Source organism: Podarcis melisellensis (assembly GCF_964234715.1).
Source record: "Podarcis melisellensis genome assembly, chromosome: 6".
Classification (NCBI taxonomy): domain Eukaryota; kingdom Metazoa; phylum Chordata; class Lepidosauria; order Squamata; family Lacertidae; genus Podarcis; species Podarcis melisellensis.
Window position 1 is genome coordinate 50056648 of NC_138538.1, and position 24286 is coordinate 50080933.

At 42.5% G+C, this 24286-nt stretch overlaps 1 protein-coding gene across 2 annotated transcripts in view; it reads right to left on the reverse strand.

Annotated features, from left to right (window-relative positions):
• Positions 1-24286, reverse strand: part of ERI3 (ERI1 exoribonuclease family member 3) — a 196595-nt gene that overhangs the window by 98074 nt on the left and 74235 nt on the right. For both annotated transcript variants that reach the window (XM_081914781.1, XM_081914782.1), the window contains exon 6: positions 23351-23423. In XM_081914781.1, the coding sequence (XP_081770907.1) occupies positions 23351-23423 (73 nt within the window). The remainder of the gene's footprint in view (positions 1-23350; positions 23424-24286) is intronic.

Below are 24286 nucleotides of genomic sequence, written 5' to 3' on the forward strand. Positions count from 1 at the left end.
TTATTCTTTGAACCCAGTTCGTCAACCTGGTCAGTTTTCTTCTATCACTTGCAGGGGGAAAACCTTGGTAGGAAACTGTATGTACGCATGCAAAACAGGGATGTACTGAATAGGCTCTTTGCTAATCTGGGGTGAAGCAAGTGGGGTTTAATATTTTGCATAACTCACTGTCATATCCCTATGAATAGTGTGAGAAGAATATTTTTCTTCTTTAAAATTGCTTAATTTCTGAGATGGGTTACTGACCATTTGTTTTCTAGCTTATTTATGCATCCCTAAGGACTAGTGACATGAAAAGTAAAATAAAAGAGAGTCTGAGAATTCTGGATTCTGAGTTTCTTCCATATAGCCATAGTCATACAGAACACACATAGCTTTGCCTATATGAGTCAGGCACATGGAGGGAAATGTTCCTGTGTGGGTCTTCAGCCAGCACGACAGCATACAAATTTTTAATACTCAAGCTGTTCAAAGGATCAGCAGAAGGCCCCCTTATCACACTCATAATTTAGAATAGAAGCTCTTGTACATGATACAATCCCACACCACTGGAGTGTGTGTGAATACTGCAACCACGGGGGGGGGGCATTGTGGGGAAGGAGAGATTGACAATATAATGGAACACTCTCACCAGACCATTGCCCACACTCCCATCAGGGAAGCAATTAGGTGGTATATACCTAGGGAATCAGTCCCATACAGTTGCAACATTCACATCCACTTCCCAATGGCATGGGATAACACCATGATGCAGCATGGATGAAGGGGGGAATACTTTATTAAATCAGCTATAGTGGCATTGACACTTTAGATTCACAGTTAAACTAAAGAGAGAAAGACCTCATACTTTAAGTGTACTTCCAGACAGCACTGCATTTATGGGCAGTTGAGCATTGACTGTGTCACTACCACAGTGAATCTGCACAGCTTCAATCGAGGCAGAAGGGGCAGAATAATACAGTCATACCTTGGAAATCGAACCATTCCAGAAGTCTGTTCGACTTCTGAAGCGTTCGACTTCCAAAGCGTGGCTCCTGCAGCCAATTGCCAATCAGAAGCCGCGGAAGCTCCGTTGGATGTTCAGCTTCCAAAAGAACGTTTGAAAACCAGAACACTCACTTCTGGTTTTTGATCGTTCGGGAGCCGAAATGTACAAGTTACGACTGTACTGGCAAAAGCTGGAGGAAGAAGACTGATTTTCACATGTGTAAACCAACGTGAGTGTGCAATACTGAAAACTCACCACTAGGAGATAAGCATAAGTGGAGAAGCTGCAGATGGAATGGAATCGCAAACCAATAGCCACTGTTAGACTTGTGATGATCTTACTATCCAGCCCCATTTAGAAAGAACACCATATAAGCAGTAGGTAATCAGCCAAACCACCATTGATGCACCATTCCAAGTTTGGCTCTGTCTCCTTCCTTGCTACCTCTCCCCAAACATTTAAACAAGGAACCCATGGCATGTCCAAAAGGTCCAAATCTTTCCAGATACATTCCAGTTTGAAACCGGAAACACACCATCACAGTCATGCATTACTAACATGCCAACGCAGAGCTTTCTTTGGCTTTCCCCATTGCTCTGTGCCCAGAACACACATTCCAGCAATCTCTCCACTGCAGCTTGCATTGCTGGGGAAGCCATGACCACAGCCACAATCCTGGGAAGGATCCTACCTCTGCACAAGGCTGTCCAAGAACTTGACAGGGCTCTGTTTGAAAAAAGCTGTTGAAAGAAATGATCTCTTTAAGTGCAATGGGGAGATATTTGTCTCTGATTTACCCTTGGCTTTTTGCTCTGGTTCAGGTAGGAGCGGCGTGGGATGGCTGGCAGATCTGAGAGCATGGCACGCCCCAGCGGGCAAAGCGCGCAGTGCGGAGGAATGCGAGAGTCAGTTTGGAGTGCTCTCCATTTATCAAACTCATGCAGCCCGCCAGCAGAGCGAGTCTTTCTATCATTACACCTCTCAAAATCCGATTCATACCACTAATCCTGCCTTCATTCCCCCAGATTAATAACATCTCTTTCAACCTTCACAGTGTGATAAATAGACAAAGAGAGAACAAAAGGAGAAACAGAAGTGAGGGAGAGAGCCAGAGCAACTCCAGATAATAAAGAGAACCAAGAAAGGGGAAAGGAGAAAAAAAAAAGCGAAGAAAGAAAGAGAAAAGAAAAGAAAAGATATCTGACCTGACTCTGCCATCTACCTTAACAGAACCTCAACGAGAGCCGGCTCAGCAGAGCTTTAGAGAATGTAAAACATTGCTCAAAAGAGAGAGGGCTCGTTAGCAGCAACTGCCAGCCGGGTGTTTGGCTGGAATCCTTTTCACTTCCAGCTTCACTTTAGGTCGTAAGTGGTAATAAGTTTGTTGGTTTCTATTGCAGCTTCCCAATCTGCTCCCTTTAAGGGGAAATTTCCAGCGCATGCTCACTTTTTCTTTTGCACAACCAGCCAGCTGCCCGTAGCCTAGCGGTAGCCTAGCACAGGATGCCACAGGTCAGGATGAAGATGTGTTAGAAGCCCAGAACTTGAGGAAACTGATGTTTCAGGTGGTCTTTTTCTGGTAGCAAAGGACCAGATAAAAAGGGATGCCAAGCATCAGCATGGAGGGGCACCAGCAGAGGAGACAGTGCCTGCGTGAAGCCCAAGCAGCTGACGTCAGAATGATTACATCCCTCTAATGCACAAACACTGTTGTTACTTGTCTCCTTCTGTCACAATAGGGCACTCCAAAGGACAGAATATTGAAGAGGCTATTCCAAGCAGCTAGGATTCATGAAAAATAGTGCCTTCATTTTTTAATGAGTATTAATAAATAAGAGAGCATCTAAGAAATACTAAAGGAATAAAGTCTGTGGGGCTCAGTGCAGGAAGTACAATATTCCAATGGTCTGGTATTGCTGGGCTACATTGCTCATGTTCAACTGCATTCACACAAGCCTTGCAATTAGTTACCCATGACAAGTGATTATCTATTGGATTTGATATTTATATACTTGGGTCTATTTGACCCCAAACCAACCCAATACCAACTAGTAAGCAAGTGACTAGCTTTGCCAATGAGAAACAAGAAAGAGGTGTCAGCACACTAGGGGGAACCCTGAGGTTTGCAAACATAGGTGGCTTTAACACGGGGTTTAAAAACATACAGAAGGGGCCCCAAAAACAACCCAATGAGGACTGCTTTCTCTCTCACCTTCAGTTTCCCCTTGTTCAAATAAGGGAAATTGCAGGAAGGAAGAAAAGAAATAATAGAATATATCCTAAAATTAATGTCAGGAAAAATTAAGGTTGTAATGTGTTATGCATAGTTAAGGTGTAGGCAAATAAGTCTTTCCACTGAAGGTTCAATTCATTTCCTGTTCTCTCCCTGTTAATGAAGATCATTAAGGCATATATATCCTCTTGCTGCGATGGTGCCCAAACCACTTTCCCCTGGAAAAAAGATGGAAACCATTGACATTGACTAGAGTAGTCTCTACGCAGTAAACTGTGATGTTATATGCCTACTCTAAAGCATCTGGAACTGGACACTGTTAGAAATAATATAGCTATAATACTGGGCTAGATGGGCCATTGGTTTGACCCCCAAAAGATTGTTCTTATATTATGCACTGCTCCACTGATGTTTTAATAGTCTTTCATATCTCATCCCATTAACTATCCTGCCCCTGCTTAAATCCCTCAAAAAGCCTCATCTCGATCCTGTGCCTAACCTCCCTCTGTCTGCAAGGACCTTGGGTGTGCACTGCTTCATGCATCATGAGGTACAGAGCTAACACAGCATGTGCCAAATCACATCTACCACAGGTGGATTTTAATGCCATGTTAAATGTTGAGGCAGGATACTGCCCCCTTTCCGATACTGCCGCTTCCAAAAAATAAAAATAAAAAAATCCCCCACAGAAGGCTAGGGTGGCTTTTAAAAAACTATTCTATATTACTTCAAGCTTTGAAGTACAGAGAATAGCAACACTCACATGCGGGTTGATTTTTCTTTTTAAATGCTGCCTTTATCAGAATAAATCTTTTCCTCCTCTGTATCACTGGAGATAGATAATCAAGTCAAAAAAGAAAGTCTCTTCTAACAATAGATTTCTTTTTCTTTCTGAACTTCAAATGGGAAACTCTTATCTCCAGCCACAGTTGACCAAGAGAAGAAAAGAACAGAACACACAGGCACACTCACCAAACCTTCCATTTACTCCAAAGGCCATGCTAACTCCACATACCCGCACCACTTCCCCCTCTGCTTAACAGAGAGAGGCATTCAGAACATTTTATAGGACGTATTTACTCACTAGAAACACTCTTGAAACAGAATGCTCCTTTTTGCTCAGAAGATGAACTTTGGTCTCTAAAATGGTATCTTGCCAGGTAAGTGTAGCTGCTCTGAGCATGAGAGATTTTCAAAGACATCTTCCATACCCAATCCTCTCTGACCAGCACTGTGAGCTTCCCAAAGGTATCTGGGGATCCAGCTTTGGGAAATGTTCCCATTTTTTCCAGTTCTTCATTGCCAGTATATCTGGGGGACTCCTTTTGTTCCCATACAAAACCATTGTGGCTTTAACCCTTTGAATTATCACTGGAGGTTACAAATCTCCTTAGGAAAATCATGGGGGATTTCATAAGGCACTGATTTGGAGAAACATAGGGGCGCGGGTGGCGCTGTGGGTAAAACCTCAGTGCCTAGGACTTGCTGATCGTATGGTTGGCGGTTCGAATCCTCGCGGCAGGGTGAGGTCCCATCTTTCGGTCCCAGCTCCTTCCCACCTAGCAGTTCGAAAGCACTCCTAAGTGCAAGTAGATAAATACGGACCGCTTTATAACGGGAAAGTAAACGGCGTTTCCGTGTGCTGCGCTGGCTCACCAGAGGCAGCTTCGTCACGCTGGCCATGTGACTCAGAAGTGTCTTCAGACAGTGCTGACTCCCGGCCTCTTGAGCAAGATGAGCGCGCAACCCTAGAGTTGGACACGACTGGCCCGTACGGGCAGGGGTACCTTTTATGGCGAACCTACACTTAGCTTTTGCCCCGCTATTTTCAGGCACAGGCCCATGCTTAAAAACTCTGAGTCCGAGCCTTTGTTTGTTTCTGCCCGAAGCTTGTTTGTTTGTTTTTCTGTCTGTTTTTGCCTTGCTCTTTAGCACTCAATTGGAGCAAACCTCAATTCGAGTTTGAGCTTTAAAGAGCAGGTTTTCTGAGAGAAAGCTCCAGAACAAATGGGGGAGGGCGCCTCTCTCCGATAAAAAAAAAATCAGATATAAGTAGTTTAAGCCAGTGAAAATATGACCATATACAGCTACTAGCCCAGAAAAAATACAATCCCGAAACAAAATACTATAATTTCCTTTGTAATTTGTTCAAAATATCAATTATTCTACTAATGTCTATGGAAACACCACTGGCTTTCTCTGAGGAATCTGCATTAGAGCAGTCTCAGAAGCCTCCCTCTCACATGGGATTATCTATCATACAAGGTACCCTCACTTCAAGCTGCCTGATGACTGATGTTCCACTAGCAGCATGTTGGGATTGGCTGAGCACCCAGACAAATGCTCTATAATCCCTTTTTTCCCTCTCCTCTGCCAATGTCTCCCATGAGAGGTGTGATGATAGACGGTGACATAACTGACTGTTCCCAATCAAGGTAATGTAAGTAATGACAGCTGACGTGATTCCTGGAACGTGTTTCCAGCGGTCGGCCTATCTGCTTTGCCTACTATAGCAGAACATGGCAGCGCGTACGGAAAGGGGGGAAGCGGGGGAAGAACCTTAGCACAGGTCTTAAAAAAGTTAAAGAGTGCCTACTGGAAGATCTAAACCGAAAAACTGCATCAAAACCAGAAGTAGCACAAAGGCCCCATTAACACATAATCTGCCCCAGGAAAGAACTCCAATAACCTAAACTCCTCTCATGCTTTGGTGGGAGTCCAAGAGGTGAAATTGTGTGACTAAGTGGTACCCACAGTCATGGTGACATGAACACCTGCTACTTGAAAACCTCCAAGCTCAGAATGGCTTCATATGTTACAGAAAAATGTGCCGGCAGGGAAGCAGAGATGTGGGGAATACGTGTCTGATTTCCACAGTTCATTCAGGCTCTGAAGCAGCAGTCCACAAATCTTGGCTGACATTATTAGTGACCATTCCCAGCCCTACGACTCCCCTGAGTTTTCTGCCATACACAAAAGGATCTATGGGTAAAGAGCAGTGGACTTCTCCCTTTGCACCAAGCTGGGAGACACCCCAAAGCAGTAAGAATATCTTTGAACCCTGCAATCCAAATCCCAGCCCAGTACAGAGGACTGGAGGAAAGGGAGGGGTTAATGTCTCACTCCACAACAGGCAAAAAGCGCTTCCCCCAAAGGTGAGAGAGACTTCCCCACCCCACCCCATGGCATAAAGGAAGGTGACTGGGCTGCAATTCTAGTGGCTTTGGTTTGATAGGCAATGAGTCATGTGCAACTCTGGGGATGTCTGTTGAGTCTGCAAACCATAAAGGCAGCAGCAAAAGCTGGCTGCTCTAACTAACTTGATCTTAAAATGACACAATTGCTGCTGCACCTTATCCTCGTATAGCTTGGGGTTAGTGAGCCTGTCAAAGCAACAGCAGGGAGGAGGAACAACAAATGTCATGGACAGGTTGGACCCAGAGGAATGGTGGGAGGAACCAGCCAGGGTACCACCAAGGGAAGGAGGAGGCTCAGAGCCCGGAGAGTGGTGGTGAGATGACAGAGATTGATTGGAGGGAGAAGACTGGGAAGAAGAAGTGTCGGGAGCTGAAGGGGTAACAAGCCTTAGTGAGCTGGGAGAGTCTGTGGCAGAGGCAAAAGCTGGAGCAGGCAAGTGGAAAGAGGGAGGCCAAGAGGCAGAGATGAGTCAGGCTGGTGAAGAGTCATGAGTGTCTCCACCTCCTGCTGCAACTATTTCCCCTCACCACTTGTCTTCCAGAACCAGAAGAGGCATGAAAAGTGTTGAGGAGAGGTTGGCTGCACACAGGAGCAGTCTTTGATTGCTTGGGGAAAGCCCTGGAATGGAGTGGAATCTAATATTAACAAATGCAAAACACTTGGAACCCCTGGATTGGGAAGGACTAGGGAAGTCAAAGGGTTATGTGGACTATTTAATTTCTTTCTGCACTGGAAAGCTATGGAAATTTGTATGGGAACATAGTGAAAATATCAGTAAGTATTTGAAAGTAGGTAATACAGAATAATCTGAGCAGTGCTTAATTTAAAGACAAATAGGTAAGAGAAGTTCTATTAATAATAGAATCTCAGCAAATACAAGAGGGGTGGTCCAGTTAGTGCTGACCAAGGAGAACTAAACCCACTCGCCCTCCTTGGGCACATCCATGGAAGAACCCTTACAAAGTTGCAAGTTGCTCATCGTATCTCACCCAGAAAAAAAATTGCATGGAACGTGCCATCATTTACCTCTTGCGCTATTGCTCAGCAGAGCTAATAAATCTTGCATGAGCAGAGCAGATTGTAATTTTCTAATATGAAAAGGCATTTGGATTGAAAGAGGGAGGGAAAGATAAAAGTGATTGAATCCCAAGTAGCCCAGGGTCAGTGACAAGACACTCCCAAGAAGCATGGCTCCCTCTTCTCTCTCAAGCTTTTCATACATCCATTTCTCCCTGCTCTCCACATGTTCTGTCTTAACTTCCCTTATTGACAGCACTTTGCTTTAAATGGTTACACAAGTTATCATTTTCCCCTTCTGATCAATCTGAATTTTCAGGGCAATTACCCTCTTAATCAATTATTGCCACCCAAAGCCCCTCAGATTCTTCCTCAGACAAGCAGTTACACCTCTCTGGTGCAGACAGTACACACAGAAGCAATGAAGCTGGGGGCAACGCCAGCACAGGCAAGTCTATCTTACACAGACACACCTGTCTGCTGCAAGACTGGAAAAGTGTGAAGGCCACTTCAAGGAACACCTGATGAAAAGAAATGAGCATGTGTAGGTGGAAGGCCATTAGAGAAGGAAAGCAATATGTAAGGATCCACAAGTAAAGGGGGGAACCAATCGCCTAGCTGGAAAGTAAACAAATTTATGCAGCCAGGCTGCCTGTAGACCATGAAGAAGCTACATGATTAAGGACTGCTTAATGCCTAGAAAGGCAAATAAAGAGCCACAATATTTGACAAGGCCCAAAATCAGCAGTCCAACTGCTTCAGTACGTGTCCATTTCACAACAAAACCCATATTAACCACACCGCTACTCAACTGACTTCTGGCAGCTTTGTTATGACACAATAAATGTGAGTTGAACTCAAGTCCAAGACAGTGCTGCACAGACCCTCTCAACCCACACCCACAATAAACCTAGTACAGTGGTACCTCGGGTTACATACGCTTCAGGTTACATACGCTTCAGGTTACAGACTCCTCTAACCCAGAAATAGTACCTTGGGTTTAGAACTTTGCTTCAGGATGAGAACAGAAATCGTGCTCCGGTGGCACAGCAGCAGCGGGAGGCCCCATTAGCTAAAATGGTGCTTCAGGTTAAGAACAGTTTCAGGTGGACCTCTGGAACGAATTAGGTTCTTAACCCGAGGTACCGCTGTATGTCTTAAGAATCTGCAAATTTCTTACAAGAATCTGGTACATTTCCTGTTAATGGCAAAATTCCACTTTAGTAACTCTTAAAATATAAAATTTGTTGGCTAGAATTGTTTGATTAAGCAATTCTTCTGGCTTAAATCACACTGATTGCAGAAAGCAACCTCTCTCAAAATGTGCTGTTGTTTTTTTATCAAGGATACAGATTCCAACTACTCTTTCTGAATTTGTTGTGCTACATTCTTTTTCAACTAAAGCTCAGAAAGATTAAGTTATGCCAGCAAGATTTTACTGAGTAAACACAATCCTGTTCCCATGTGGAATTTTGTATACACTCTTTGGTCCTATAGAATCTAGAAAAGCAGAAGAAATCTTGTGGAATCTGCTTCAACTGCTCCTACTATCTCCAAGTTCACTTTAGAGGCAACACCATCAACATTTTGAGAAGGACAGCCGGTGTTCTATAATGCTAGTGCTAATAGTGCTAACAGATTTTTTCCAGGTGCTGCAAGGTCTTTGCCAATCTGACCCACAAGATAACATGATAGATCCCTGGAAGCCAGCTGTGACATGCGTACTACGCGTTTTGAAGTTAAAAATGCTTGTATGAATTTCAACGTGATCTCTGCTTTATGTGCAAGTCCATGAGTGAATACACCCAGAGCACCATCTAGTCTTGTTTTCAGTTGTGGAGGATCAATGTTGTTGACAAGGTGCTTGGAGAACTGCAATTAACCTGTTTGCTTGCCCCTTGCCCCTCCGAGATTTTAACATCAAATGGTAGAGGATTGGCCAGCTGAATCCAGGAAGTTATAAGTGTCTCAGCCGCATTTAAAGAGAGGGTCATAAGGCCACTCTTGAAAAAATCCCCTCTAGGCCTCTCAGTATGATTTCAGTTATAAGTTAATCATAAAAATTCCCTTTGGGGACAAGGTACTCAAACAGACAATAACATAAGAAGAGTCCTCCTGGTTCCAGGAAGCTCATCTTCTCCAGTATCCTACTCTCACAGTGGCCAACCAGATGCCTATGGGAAGCCTCCAAGATGATCCTGAGTGAAACAGCAGAACATAGCCAGCATGGGTAATAGTGAGTGACAGTCTCAGTGGATCTGATTTGATTTAACATTATATTATGTTTTCCCCAAAACAAATACTGAACTCAAAGCGGCTCACAATATTCACAGTAGCATCAAAACAAACACATTGCAATCACTCTATCAAACACAATACCATATAAATAAAACAAGCAGCAGCAACAAATTCACCAAAACAATTTATACAATTCAGTAACTCCAGACAGTTTTGGATGACAATGATTCCAGCCCAGTTTTGGCATTTAAAAGTGAAGCTCACCTTCATGTGCCTCCTTTACAAGAAGAGAGAAGAGCTTTTTTTAGCACTACAGCCCACATAATATTCTACCTGGAGCCAATATTTACATTTTTTGGCACCAGGCAAAAATGTTTTTGCTGAATCATGCATTTTTAACTGCTGGAAATGAATTTTGTAAATTTTATTCATTGTTTTATTATTGTATTTTGCTATGAGTATTGATTGTGCAGTGCCCTGAAATACAAAAGGGTGAAGAGGAGAATAAAAAAGCTTTAAATGAACAACCCTCCTGGTACTTTTTGCAGGTTTCAGCACTATCAGCCACGATATCCTTCTTGCTTGGCTACATGAGATGTGCACTGGGGACACTGGGCCACAGTGGTTCCATCCATACCTAGGTGGCCATTTCCAGAAAGTGATATTGAGGGACTACTACTCTGCCCCGTGGCATTTACGACAGGGTTCCACTCCAAGTTCTATTGAAAACTACTGAGCAAGTTCATCCGGGGATTTGGGGGTGTAATGTCATTAATATGCTGAGGCTCAAAAGTGTCCTATATCTGCCTAAAAATAAATGCATATATAAACGTATGACATTCAGAAGTAGCTGGATGCAGAATTCCCTACATGCCATTCAAAGTTGCTGATAAACTAACAAAGTGCCAAGGTTTTTACTTAAGTTCTTCATAACTGAACAGTTCACTTTCCATTCTATGGGTTACACAGGAAATCCATGCTCAACCCTCCTTCCCACCACCCATTCTTTATGGGTCCTGCTTCTCCAGATGCACTTTGAAATATAAATCTTGCCCTTCTTCACAGAGAAAAATACCTAGGATCCCTGGCATCTTCATTTTAAAGGTTTTTGGTAGCAGATGTCTATTTGAAGACCCACTATCACTGGGCCAGATAGTCCAAGTGTCTTGATTCCAATTATAAAGACAACTTTGGAAGATTTCAGATTAGTGCTTGAAGGGTAAACAAGCATGTAAGACATAAACATTAAGACACCATCCTGAAGTAGCAGTATTCTCAAATGGCAAGTATATTTCACCCTTAATTTAGGTAACTTTGAGGATGATGCTCCTGCAGAAGGAGCACTGGCTTCACCCATCAGGCTGGCAGCCAAAAGGTGCCTGCAGAGACAGGAGAGCCTGGAAGGGCCAGCATGTCAGCAGGCCAGTCGTCGGCAAAATGCCTGACTGATGGCCCTGAGCTTCACTAGCTATTTTACATGGAGTATGGCTGATCAAAGCTATCCCCACTGTGTACTATGGAGCAATAAAAATAAAAAAACCCACAGGAAGAATTCCTTAGGCAGGTAATGGGCACTTTATTCCTTTTTATGGCACTAAACATAGGCAGCTGGCATAATTACACTACAATAAAGGCATAATGTGCACCCAGCAGAACGAATGCGAGGCTTCTGATAATTAGGCAGAGCAAACAGTCTGGGATTCAACCACATGGTTTTACTTGGTCTCCTGGATCTGTCTGAGCCCAATTCCCAAAGCAGGCCAAGTCTGTCCCCCATGAAATCTTAACCCAGCTCAACTTTATCCTGGCTAGGATTGCTCTCTTTATTATTGCTTGTTTCTCCAATCTCACAAGATAAGAAGCACAGCCCCAGCTAGGATCCCGTAGCTCTACTAACAGAAACGTATCAATTCAAAAGAATATATGGGACCTAGATGGTAACACAGAGTTGTGCCTTGGGTCTCTGTACTGACATTGGTATAAACTTCTTTTTGGACAGCTGTATGCACCCAGCTCTGAGCAGGTTATAAAACAATACAGCAAAGAGCAAATGTTGTACTGTCAATCACTGCCCAACTACTTATACGACGGAAATGGGGATCAATGAGAATAATACATGTTTGAGGGTGACTTGCTTTGAGAACCATGGCAGACACCCAGGATCTGTTGGTACTAAGGACTAACCTATCAGTTCTGAAACAAAAAAAATTGAAGAATGGAAAAAGATAACATCAGGAGCCTTCAGAGCTATAGAATTCTCCTACTACCCCACAAACAGCAATTCCTCAGGTGTCAGGGTCTCATTAAGAATGATGATGATGATACCACCTTGCTGGACAGGTTTATAATCTTAAGCACTCACAACATGCAGCTGAGATCTAGGAGAGTAGCAAAATCTGAGCCAGCATTTCTAAACAGTCTTTAAAATATTAATCAAGAAAAGAAGAAGCAGATTTGCAAGATTGAGCAGAACTCAAAGTTTAGGGCTCAGCACGCTTGGATCATTGCAAGAGTTTCCTCAAGTGTAGGGAAAAAAACCTTTTTAGCGTGAGCATGTGCATCTGGGCTCTAATTGTCATTGCTGAGAGTCAGTGTTACTACAATCTAGATTCCTTGGGGAGCAGACCCATATTTTTCACCCTACTAACAAGCCTCAATAACATAATCAGTACCCCTCTTTACAGCCAGAGTTGTGAGATCTTTCAGACATTTCTATTAACACCATTCTAACACTTCAGAAAGATGTTACCTGCAACCCTGGCCTTGGGACAGCCCTCGATGACACACACTATGCTGGTATGGTTTTTACTAAAAACAGGTAACACTATGTTCCAAGAGTAAAAGGAGGCATTGCATATAGGAGAAATGAGGGTCACATGCAGTCTGGGAAGCAAGCAAGGGGCAGAGAAACAGAAAGGGGAATCTTGCCCATTTGGGCTCCAGTCCAAACCACAACGTCTTTTAGCCCGTTCCACTGATGGCATGTAGACCCCACATTAAATTAATAAAGGGAATACAAGTAAATTGAGTCACTTAAGAGTCTGTCCCTCTCCCTCTCTGACTCACTCATGTTTCTAAGCAGTGTACAGGAAACCCAATAAAATACAATAAAAACAAGTGATAAGATCAGAATTCAGTTAAAAAGTCTGCCTGGAATTTTAAAAAGTGGTCCAGTATACCTGAAGGAACATCTCCACCCCCACCATTCTGCACGGACACTGAGGTCCAGCTCAGGGGGCCTTCTACCTGGTTCCCTCACTGTGAGAAGCGAAGTTACAGGGAACCAGGCAGAGGGCCTTCTCGGTGGTGGTGCCCACCCTGTGGAACACCCTCCCATCAGATGACAAGGAAATAAATAACTATCTGACTTTTAGAAGACATATGAAGGCAGCCCTGTTTAGGGAAGCTTTTAATATTTGATGAATTATTGTATTTTAATATTTTGATGGAAGCCTCCCAGGGTGCCATGAGGAAGAAACTGCAAATACTAAATCTCAAAGCATTGTATTTTAACCTTCAGCCCCACTTCCCGCTCCCTAAGGGAATGAAATCTACAAAGGACCAATGGGACCTTTGCACATCTAGAATTCTTTATGTGTGCCACAGGAAGTGGAAGCGTGGGGGAAACAGGAGCTTGTGTATGATTTACCTTCCAATCTCTTTCCTAAGCCTTTTAACCCCTTCATAGCACATAGAATATGAAATGGATACCAGTCCCAGCAATACGTCTTCCCTTTCCTTCTGTCTACCAGATTCCATCCGATCATTTCCCACACATGTGGCAAGTGCCTCTCCACTCTCACCTGGCCTGGAATGCAGCCCACGTTGCAGGATTATTGTAAGACATGCCCTGTCTTTAATCCCTTCTTCTCTAGTCTTGCTCTAGTATTGACTGCGGGGGAGGAAGGGTCAGGTGCGAGGTCAAGCTTGTCTCTTTCAACACTGGTACGCGACAAGCATTCCAGCCTCACAGCCGATTTCAAGATACACTGAAATCCAGCAAAGCAACCAGAAGGAAAACAAGGAGTTCTATAAGAGACTATGGGGCTAAGGCAGGGCGAGGGCGTGAGTAGGAAGCTAGGACTGTTGACATCTACATGAATACCATCTAACTTTGGACTGGTGTCTCCTGAGGTCTGGCACTTGGCATCTAACAGATAATGACGGTGTTGGGCCAGGCCAAAGAATTATATATCCATATACACAAGCGTACAAGAGAAAACACTTTTAGAGTGAGTATGCGCCCTTACATTCCCATAGAGGCTATACTTTGCAGCTGTGCTTAAAAAGTGATGTTGCACAAAATCCCTCCACATCTGAGAAGCTAATGACAAGAGGTATGGAACTGCACACTAATGTATCAGCACAAGACACCACAAATCTGCAATTCCTGGTCCTTTTGCATTTTGGGTCATATCTTCAGAATATGGGTATCTTGACCAGCAGGTGGTCTTTATGATAGTGCAAAAACATTTATATGGGAGTCCACATCTTTTTCCAGAGTTTAGAGGTCTAGTTGTTTACTGACACAACAAGTACCATTTTCTAGACAAAGAAAACTAACAGAACCATGGTATTTTAATTGCATACTTTTTAGCAGCAATTTACCCACAGCATTTTTGTAGTCTTCCTGCCACAGGCTCCATTATGACTCTTCTTGAGTTGGTGGTCTATAAAAGATCAGACTTACAAAAATGTTGGTCTGTTTCAGCATCCTAGACTCTCACAATCTCGTCTCAGAAAGTGGCCTTCTTATATGCACTGAGCCCTGCATTGTTGGTGTTAATAAGCAATATCTAGTATCTAGTTTGTCTCATAGCAAGTAGACAGCTCTTGCTCGATCTATAGGCAATTCTTGTAGCAGCTGCCCTGCATGCAATATGATGCAGTTTGGGCAGCTTCACAGCAGGGCTGTATATTACAAGAGTCCCCAGTCCTTCTTCCCCAGTTGAGCGGATCAAAATGAACTTTTAACATGGCTTTTTTGAGTGGGGGTCAAGGTTAACTAATTTATGAAATACTCTTTGCCACTCTTAAAAGTTTATGGTGGATTGAAATGGATATGATTTGGAAGCAAAACATGATTTGAAAAGTATATTTTTACTGCTATGAGGCAGCCTAGACAAGGAAGACCCAACTCACCCCAAGTTCAAAGATATTTCCCTCTCTCCCCAACCCCATTAGCAGAATATGACTGACCCTTAATATATCCTAATCTTCTAATGAGATCTGAATATATAAGGTCTGAAATAGGGTTTAATTTTACTCATTTGTTTACTCATTTATTCATTTTATAAACCTGATTTGAATTAGGTCACTAATTTGAGCCCCCAGGATTTTGGTTTGCTCTGTTGAAACCTATAACCTTTTCAATTTTTCTTTCTTTCTTAATATATTTCAGATATGAACCTTACTGGCAAGGCATCACATAGTATTACCTGTAAAGAGGCCTGTTTGTTTGACAGTATCCCAGCTAATTCCATCTTTACAGATGCAAACTACAGAGCACAAGGTCTAAATAAAATTTCAGAAATAGTCATATACAGTAAGATGTCTAAGCTCATACGTCCCTTCACTGTGGCACTGTGCAGCAACAGCATTCAAGCAAGTATAACAGAAAGAGGTCTACATTCAATTAGCCTAAGAAGCACCACATTAACCATCACAGACAAGACCAGATGGCAACTAGCAGGACTGTAAGCACACAGAACAAATGCTCAGGCAAAGTAAAGGAAAGCTGGCTGAAAAAAGCACTGCGTCAACTACTATACTGTTTGCTGTCAAAATACATTGTTTTAAAAGTTTCAGAACTTCAATAAATAATGATGGGGGGGGGAAGCATTGTGGGAAATGTACCCAGAAAGTCGGGGCCTCGGATGATGCAATACATTAGCACATCTGGTGAATGGCTCACATAAGACCAAATTTTCAGGTTTGGGTCAGGCCAGGCCAGGCATCGGCGATATATAGCTTAACATGCTGTGCTTTTCTGGTTAATGATCTGGATGGAAGCTAGTCTGATATGTGAATGTGCCTAACTAGGGATTTGCTTTCCCCAGGGTTAATAACCACATGAGGATTAATTGGGAAAACTCTTTTCTTTCTTAATCCAAATAGCAAATTTATGATAACAGAATCAAGTATGACTCTAGGGTGGCTTGAGCAGGAGCTAAACTCCCCCCCCCCTCTCTCTTCCCCTCCCCCACCCCGGGTTCATTGGATCTCCTAAGTGGCCTTAGACCAGCCACTTTTTCTCAGTTTCAGCCCTCCACCACCAACAATGCAGGGAATCTACATTGCTGGAATCTTAGTTATCCCTACATTACTAAAATATTAGCAATACTATTTTTTTTAAATCAGCATGAAAAAGATATAAAGTGAACAACTGCCACCCACTTACAAATCTGCACAGAGATTCAGCCAACCTAGCCAATGATCCAACACAGTAGGCAAAGGCAACTGGGACTTTTGCAAATTCCACATTCTCTTGCTGTTCCTAGGACATCTATCAATCAACAGTCTTTTGTAGTACATGAGAATATCCCCAGAGGAAATACTACCTGACATAAGTATGAAGATCTGTCACCAGTACCTTGTTCAGCTGGTATAGAATTGAATTCATGCATCTTTGCCCCAAAAGTTGTGATAATCCTACAACTATTTTCTTAATATGCCCAAGGCCTATGTAATTATAATTTATATAGATCCAAGAGGTTCGAGCGGCTTACAAATAACAATTTAAATAGTCACCAATAACTTAATGCAAATCAAGACTATAAACCCAAAATTATATAACAGAGTATAAAAGGACATTTGAAAAACCAACAACCAGGATACCATAAGAAGATAGTAATTCAAATGTAAGTTTAACTTTAAAAACCTTAACACTTTTAACTTGGCCAATGAAAACCTTTCAAAAATGTTAAAAGCATACAAAATTGGGTTCCAGGGGGCTTGGTGACCATCAAGCCACACTCGGGAACTTCCTGAACTTACCTGGTGGGCAGGTGTTACTTTCAGTACCCTATCCCTAACTAATGTTAAGGGCTTTGGGAAAAGACATTCCTCAGGCAACTAGGACCCCAAATAATGTCTAGAGATAGCACAAATTCACCCCAATAATTCTCATTCAAAATTCCTGGAAAACTACTACAGGCAGTTGAACAATTTTCGTTGAAGGGAGAAATGCACATCACCACTGAGATTTGGCATTCAAAGCTCACCTTTCCCCACCATAAATCCAACACTGATTTATAAATTTATGTTTACACATCCAAGTTAAGAATCAAGTAGATCCCTTGTGGAGTACACTGCAGCAGGATAGAGGGGACCCAGAATCTTTAAGGCCTTTCCTGGATGCCCTTTCCGTCTCCAATGACTACCCGCTAGCTCTCTCCCTTTGATTTAAGAGTTCCTCTCGTGGCCCTGACAGTAAGGTATTTCTGTCCCACAGATTATAACTCACTCTGGGCTATTATTCAACTCCCAAGCCCTGGCCCTGCTGCATTTAGTCCAAACATAATATCCTTCATGCATATATTATCTGTCTCCCTATTATCTGGAATCATTTCGGAATTAAATTTCAGTCCTGCAATATTGGCTCGAAGAGCGGCTCGCTTTATGGGCTAGTCAAAGGTTAGAATACCAATCAAAATAACATTGCCGATGCAGCGAGACATTTTAATATTCCAAAACCCGGTAATTGTAAAAGGACATAATATTTTTTCCCTGATTACCCCAAAGGCAACACATGTTAACAAGGCGAGGGAGAGAGTGAAAGGATTTCCAGAGTTCAAGACAGCTGTGTGACAGATTTAAAGGCAAAGTAGTAGAAAGCTGGCCCCATGCAGCCTTCCAGGAGGGAGGGAGGAAGAAGCACACCTGCCCCTATTGATCAGATCAATGAACCCAGTGTCTCTCTCTCTGCGATTGGCTAGTTACCAGTATCATTTGAGCTATCACATGACTGTCAAGCTGATCGCATGTGCTTCGGAAAGCTGCTGGGCTAAAGGAAAAGTCATTACATAAGATAACAACCCACAAAATGGCACAATGAAAATTACTAATTCAAGTCCAGGAAGTGCTGGAAGTTAGAAAGCAGGCAATAAGATAACCATGGCAAGCGTCGTGTTATGATTTCTGTCAGCAACAACAACAAACATTCTGACCCTACTCCTGTAGTCCCTTTCGTTTTTAGGATCAGCCTCTGAATTAGGCATATGTTTTAATGTTAAGGAAATGCTTCAGATCAAATGTTGCTTAGCTTAGTAATTTGCCATGCAAAAACTAATTATTTCCACTATCTGGGTCACTTTGGGCCTTCAGTAAATTTATGTGAACCTAATGTCAATCCTGTTTGACCAGACAAACGATCCACCTAGCCCTATGTCCCATCCTTGACAAAAGCCAAATAAAGATGCTTGAAGAAATATATAGCAGCAGTCCATTCTTGGTCATCCACTCCCAATCACCAGTTTTAAAGTTTAGAGACATCCTAAATATTAGAATAGATGCCCTGAGCATGCTAATAAAGAGCTATTGATATTCTTATCTTCCATTAATTCGTCTAAGGGGTTTTATTATTATTGCCCAGCTGTACTGATAGCAGAGAGTTCCACAAATAAACTGAGGGTTGTGTGAAAATAGTTTATGTGCTTGTTTTAAACCACCTGCTTGTTAATTTCATTGGAGGTTCACTGGTTGCAGTAACTACTTGAAAGGGTAAAAGGTCTGTTTCCTGGCTACTCTTTCTACTCCACTCACGGTTTTATATACTTCTGCTTAGAAAAGTAATAGATGAGAGTGGGTATTACGGGAAAGTCCAGATATTTAACCCTTCCTCATATATGTAAGGTAGTGCATACCTTGATGGTATTTTTCTGCTCGTCTGGAGGTGGAATCCAATGCTGCAGAAACAGCCTTCAACTTGTGCAACAGGACTTCACCTTTTTCTCCCTCACATACCCACAAAATTTACTCCTTGGGATCCCACACCTTCTAAAACAGATTTTGAGGGCATGTAGAGGACTGTAGGAAGGAGAAGGCCATGTCCCATTATGTGAACACAAGTTCATTCTGCTTGCACCCAGACAGCACTGAATATAACCCTCTATTCCTCTTCTCAATTACTTGGGTCTTCCTTTCCCCCCTTTTTGAAGATGGGGGCAACATTTGCCTGCCTCCAATCTGTAGGGACCTCACCTGTTCTCCAATAATTCTCAAAGATAATAGACAAAGGCTCTGAAATTACATCCACAAACTCCTTTAGTATCCTTGGATACAGCTCATTAGGCTCTGGAGATCTGAATTCATTTTAAATAGCTAGGTGTTCCCTTACTACCTCTTTTCCTATCTTGGGCTACAGCTCCCTCATTACATCATTCTGTTATCACCAGGTTGGACAGCACTTTCCTTTTGGGTGAAGACAGAGGCAAAGTAGGTGTTGAGTAGTTCCGCCTTTTCTCTGTCACCCAATAGCATTTTTCCATGTTTCCCACACAGAGGATCTACCACTTGCTTGCTCTTACTTCGGACATAGTCAAAGAAACCTTTTTTTATTATTTTTAACCTCTCTTGCAAGCCTGAGCTCATTCTGAGCTTTAGCCAGCCTGAATTTCCCCAATGTGCCAATGTGCAATTCATCCATGTAGCCTACAAACTGTGCTAAGTCACACACACACACACACACACACACACACACTTAGCAGAAAGAAAACAATGTCAGTTAATATTAACAATAAGAATACTCCATAAAATATAATTTAAACATATGGATTAATATAAAATGCCCATATGTCTGAACAGATATCCAAACAAGACTGGAAATTATAAGATATATGTTCAAATGTAAAAAAGGCAGTATGATCTTCAGATCACTGAGTAATGAGTGGTGGGTCTTTAACCTTCCAATCTTGAATACAAATCTCTTTGCAACTATAGGGGGTCAAAGGATTGACTTTCGTTGTACATCTGTTAGTTACCACATCACAGAAATATAATTTAGAAGTGCATAAGTATAAAAAAATATCAAGGCTTTTTCCAAAGAAAAGTAAATACGAAAAACAATTTCTGACCAAAAAGGCACCACAGGACACACCCTCATCATAAACCTAAAAGAAGTATTATCAGCATTACATCACCAGGATGTATCTGAATGGGTTAGCTGTATATCACTAAGGTTTTAACAGATCAGTGAACCACACAATTGTGCAGAGCATGAATGCAATTCATCAATGAGGTTGCTGGACTAGAGTCTACATGTGATAAAAATGCATTCGGTTCTGCGTTTGGTACTAAAGTTGAAATTGGCAACACTGCACCATCATCGTGTGACATACCAGATGGACTCTGGCCCAGCAACCTCATTAGCTAATGCACCCATATGCTCACAGATATACATATACACAGTTATTCATACACCCATAAGGTTTATGAGGTACAATGCATGCAACATTGCACCCCTGCTTCCTGCCTTCTGCCACAATGGAGACCCAAACAGCACAGATTGCCCAGGATGACAATAAAAGCTATTTTGCTTTGTTTCCATAAGAGCATCCCTTTTGCTCCTTGTTAAGTCTTAATCAAAGTTATTTTATTACACAGCCTAAGGAGCTGCACCTTCTTGTTGGGCAACTACTGCTACTAATCGTTTATATAGTACCATCAATGCTCATGGCATATTCCAGATCAAAGTGAGAGAGATGGATCCCTGTTCTAAAGAGTTTACAGCATAAAATTCAGTGGTAAAATGCAGCTGTCTGACCCAACTGAGCAGAAGTCTTAGCAGACAGATATTTGGAGACGGGTGCTTATCACATAGCTACATATGGCATCCCTCCTCCTTGTAACTATGAGGGAGCAAGCAGTTTTGTGGTTACAGGCCCTCAATGTCCAAAAGACAAATTGAAATGCATGTTATATTTAAGCTTTGCAGCATAGCAAATTGCTCTTCTGTAGTAGGCTTTCCCCATATGTATCTACCCTTTCCCCATAGACCCTCTACAGTTCCAGCATTTGTCAGTCCCACTACTGCTTCCTCCATCCTGGCCTGCAAGCACCCTTAGCTCTTCCAAACTTGGATATCACCATCTGAGACACAGTATCCTTCTTAAAATACCTTAATTTTGATCCACAGACCTCTGCTGCTCATAAAGACAGCGTTTGACAGCTGCAGAAGGGAAGCCAGTCAACAGCACTCAACCACTATCTCAATGGCTGCCCATTGAGAAGGTTTAAGGGGAGATCTGATATATAAGAACATTCTAATAAAATCCATATCCCCCGGTAGCCCCCGCCAATACAGATCTAGTCAAGGCAAAGAGCACAATAAACTCCCTGCCCTAAGTCCTAACTAAACTGACAGTTCATGAAGGATACAAGATCGCTCAGTGACATTAAAAATGTCAGCAAGAGGCCGATGCGGTTTGGCAGACGGGAAGCATTTGCAGGCAGGGGAAAGTAAAACCTGTGACAACGCATCCAGCTATAAGCAGGGCTTGTTCTCATTGCTGCTGATTTCTACCCACCCTAAGGTCTTGCATTTATCCAGCCCCTGCATCCATGTATAAGGCTATTGTTAAAGTATACGGGGGGAGACGGGACCTTTTACATTCAACCTGTTTCTGAACTTGCAACGAAGTCTAAGAATGCCTTCCAATTCCTACTGGAGTGGCTTTCCTAGCTTACACATCCAAGATGGGATGGCTTAAAACCATCTGAAAATCCTGCTAGCAACCAATCAGTATCAAGGACCTAACATGGGGTGGTAGTTAACCAAGTTTTACCAAGTTCATCAAGTTATTTAATTTCAATGGGTCTACTCTAAATAAAACTTAGTTGAATACCACCTGTTATTTCTAAAGTGCTGTGAAATTTTTTTTGCCTAGGGTTGGAGATTTTTCAAGCTTGAGGCTGAAACACTCCTGTCTCTAGGCAGTTTGGAAAATATGGGGGCCGAGCACTTAGACCATTTCTGTTCTTTCCACATTTTGCAGAACAAGTGAGCTTCTATTTCCTTCTGACAAAGCCAAGTATGGGTCACCACACTTGACAAGAGAGTGAGTGGTTTTCTAAGTGATGTTAACCCCGATCTTGTCTGTTTTATCTACATGAGCCCTGATCTCTACTGCTCTACTGATCCTCTGTCCTGGGGTTTCATGCTGCTCCCATTCCTGCCATACTGAAGCATCATGAATTCTGATCAAACATCAGCACCATGAAGCTATTCCCTGAAAGAGACATAAAATTTCCCTGTGCCTGCATGTCAAAATGGATTATACATAATAAAGAAAGCAGGCTTCTAACAGTCTGAACCCGATAGCCCAAAATGATAGCAAAAAAGACATAATGTATTGTCCCAAGGGCAGGAGGTGCAACACAGCTAAGGGTTTCAGCCAGCTAATATCAAACATCACCACGCAGAGCGATTTGACTTTTTTGTATGTCCATCAACCTGCTGGTTATATCACTGCTATCCATTCACCAGAAGTTTAGTGAACTTCAAATGGCGATCATTAATGGTCACTGAACTGCACAACGCCCCAATGTGCTTTCAGATTGCATTTGCAAAAGCCCAGCAATAAGGCAAGAGATTTGCTCTGACAGCAGGAAACCCTTGTCAAGCTCAGTAAGGAACATGCTGCCAGCCTCCCCCTTGTTACATTCAGGCCCTACCCTGATTTGACAGAACAGAAAATGCTTTTTTTATTTTATTTTTTAAAAAAACTATTACCATTCAGAATGCCACTCTTGCTTTCACTTTATTTTTTTAAAAAATAGGCAAAACAAAATAGGAAGAGCCAAATTACGCGAGCATTTCATAAAGCAAGCTCCTACATATGGTTTGAAAATACAAAGCTGCTGAATTCAGTGGCACCACTCATGCCATTCATTAACAGAATACAGAAACTGTTTAAAGCATTGTAACATTTCCTTGCACAACACTGGGTTTGACTTTTTTGCACCAATTGCCTGTATCCACTTCCTAACTGTCTCCTTATCAACACGGGGGTTGGGGGACGGCCTTTTCCATGTATGCAATTCTCTTGTATGCTGGGGGAGGGGGGGTCTCTAGAGAAATACAAAATGCCTGAGTAGTTAATCCATTAGGTTTGAACGAACGAGAGAGGTATCTGTGCTTAAAGCTCCGGTGGTCATACTGCTAAGCAGTTTGGGTCACATAATTTGGAGCAGGGGAGTTGTTTTTTTAAAGGTTTGTACGAAGCAGAAAGTCTTAAGCAGGTTATTTTTCTATGCACTTTCCAGACCTTTAGCACTGAGAAACAGCTGGCTAATATTCACTGGCGGGCAGGGGGAGGTGAGAGGGAGAGAGACTTAGAAGCCCGGGTGGGGGGTGGAGCAGACTTGGATATGCTCCAGCTGACCCAGCCTTTCCCAGAGAGAGGCTGAGTTATTATGCATAGAGGTGCTGTGTTAGGGTGGCCACAATGGGATTCTCCTCAGCTGCAGACCATATTCCATCAAGTACAGTAAGACTCTATTAGGGGAGATACAATAGGAACTTCGCTTCACCCGGCCTCTGAGAAAATAACTCCTCATTTCAATGCAAAACAGCCGTGCTTATTAAATACCTCCTTGAAGGAGCCAAGGAAGGGAGAAGGGGAAATGAAGAGGCAGCCAAGGGGTGGTGGGGAAAGGGAGACTTGCAATGAAAGTACCTTTTTGAGATTAATCCACTGTTTGAAGTAATCAGCAACTGGAAGCCCTAAGTATTGGCATTGTCCAGGTAACCTGTAAGAGAGGAGAGAGAACAGGTTGGATTCCACTGGAGGAGCCTGACATCACAAAATAAACTTTATTAAACACTTCTGGTTTTGAGAAAGAGGATAGAATAAAATGCTCTAGCCTGCATTTCAGAATGGTCCCACACATTTGACAGAGGCCACTCAAACACAGGAGCCCAACCCAAACCCAAGCTTGGGATAGCTAGACAACAGGCATTATACATCCAAGATGCTAGACATTTTCATTGAGGACTTAGAAGTTGGCAATATGTCGCTCGAATTTCACATGCAACCCATGAACATAGCAGTCATTTTTAAAAGGTGTGTAGGCCTGGTTAGATAAAACCAATCATCTTCAACTAGTGGTTAGTTCCATAAGAAGATTAGCAAAGTAGCTCAGTATGTTCTGGTGAGCCCATGGACATATGACTTTAGGCACATGCCTTTCTTTGGTTGTTCCCACCTATGTTTATGCACTCAAGAACAGTCAACTGTGGCTGTATTCGCATGTAACACTAAGCCATGGTTTGCTTTAAACAACCCATAAATTATTTCACAAATAAACAAACAACCCATAGTTTGCTTCCCCCAAGCTTGGTATGTTTTTCCAGCCATTCTTGCCTCATGACTCTCTAATTCGGAAATGTCTGGGGTGGACAAACAAGCCATGGTTAAGCTTTTGGTTTGGCACTCTGCCCGAACCCATAGTTAAAACAAGCCATGATTCATAAGCCAACAACAAACCATAGCTTCACATCACAGTTTTTGTCAGAAAGTAAACCATAGTTAGTCTTCCAGATGATCAAGGGACTGGAGCAATTCCCCTAAAATGAAAGGAGGCACCATTTGGGATTTTTTTAAGCTTACAGA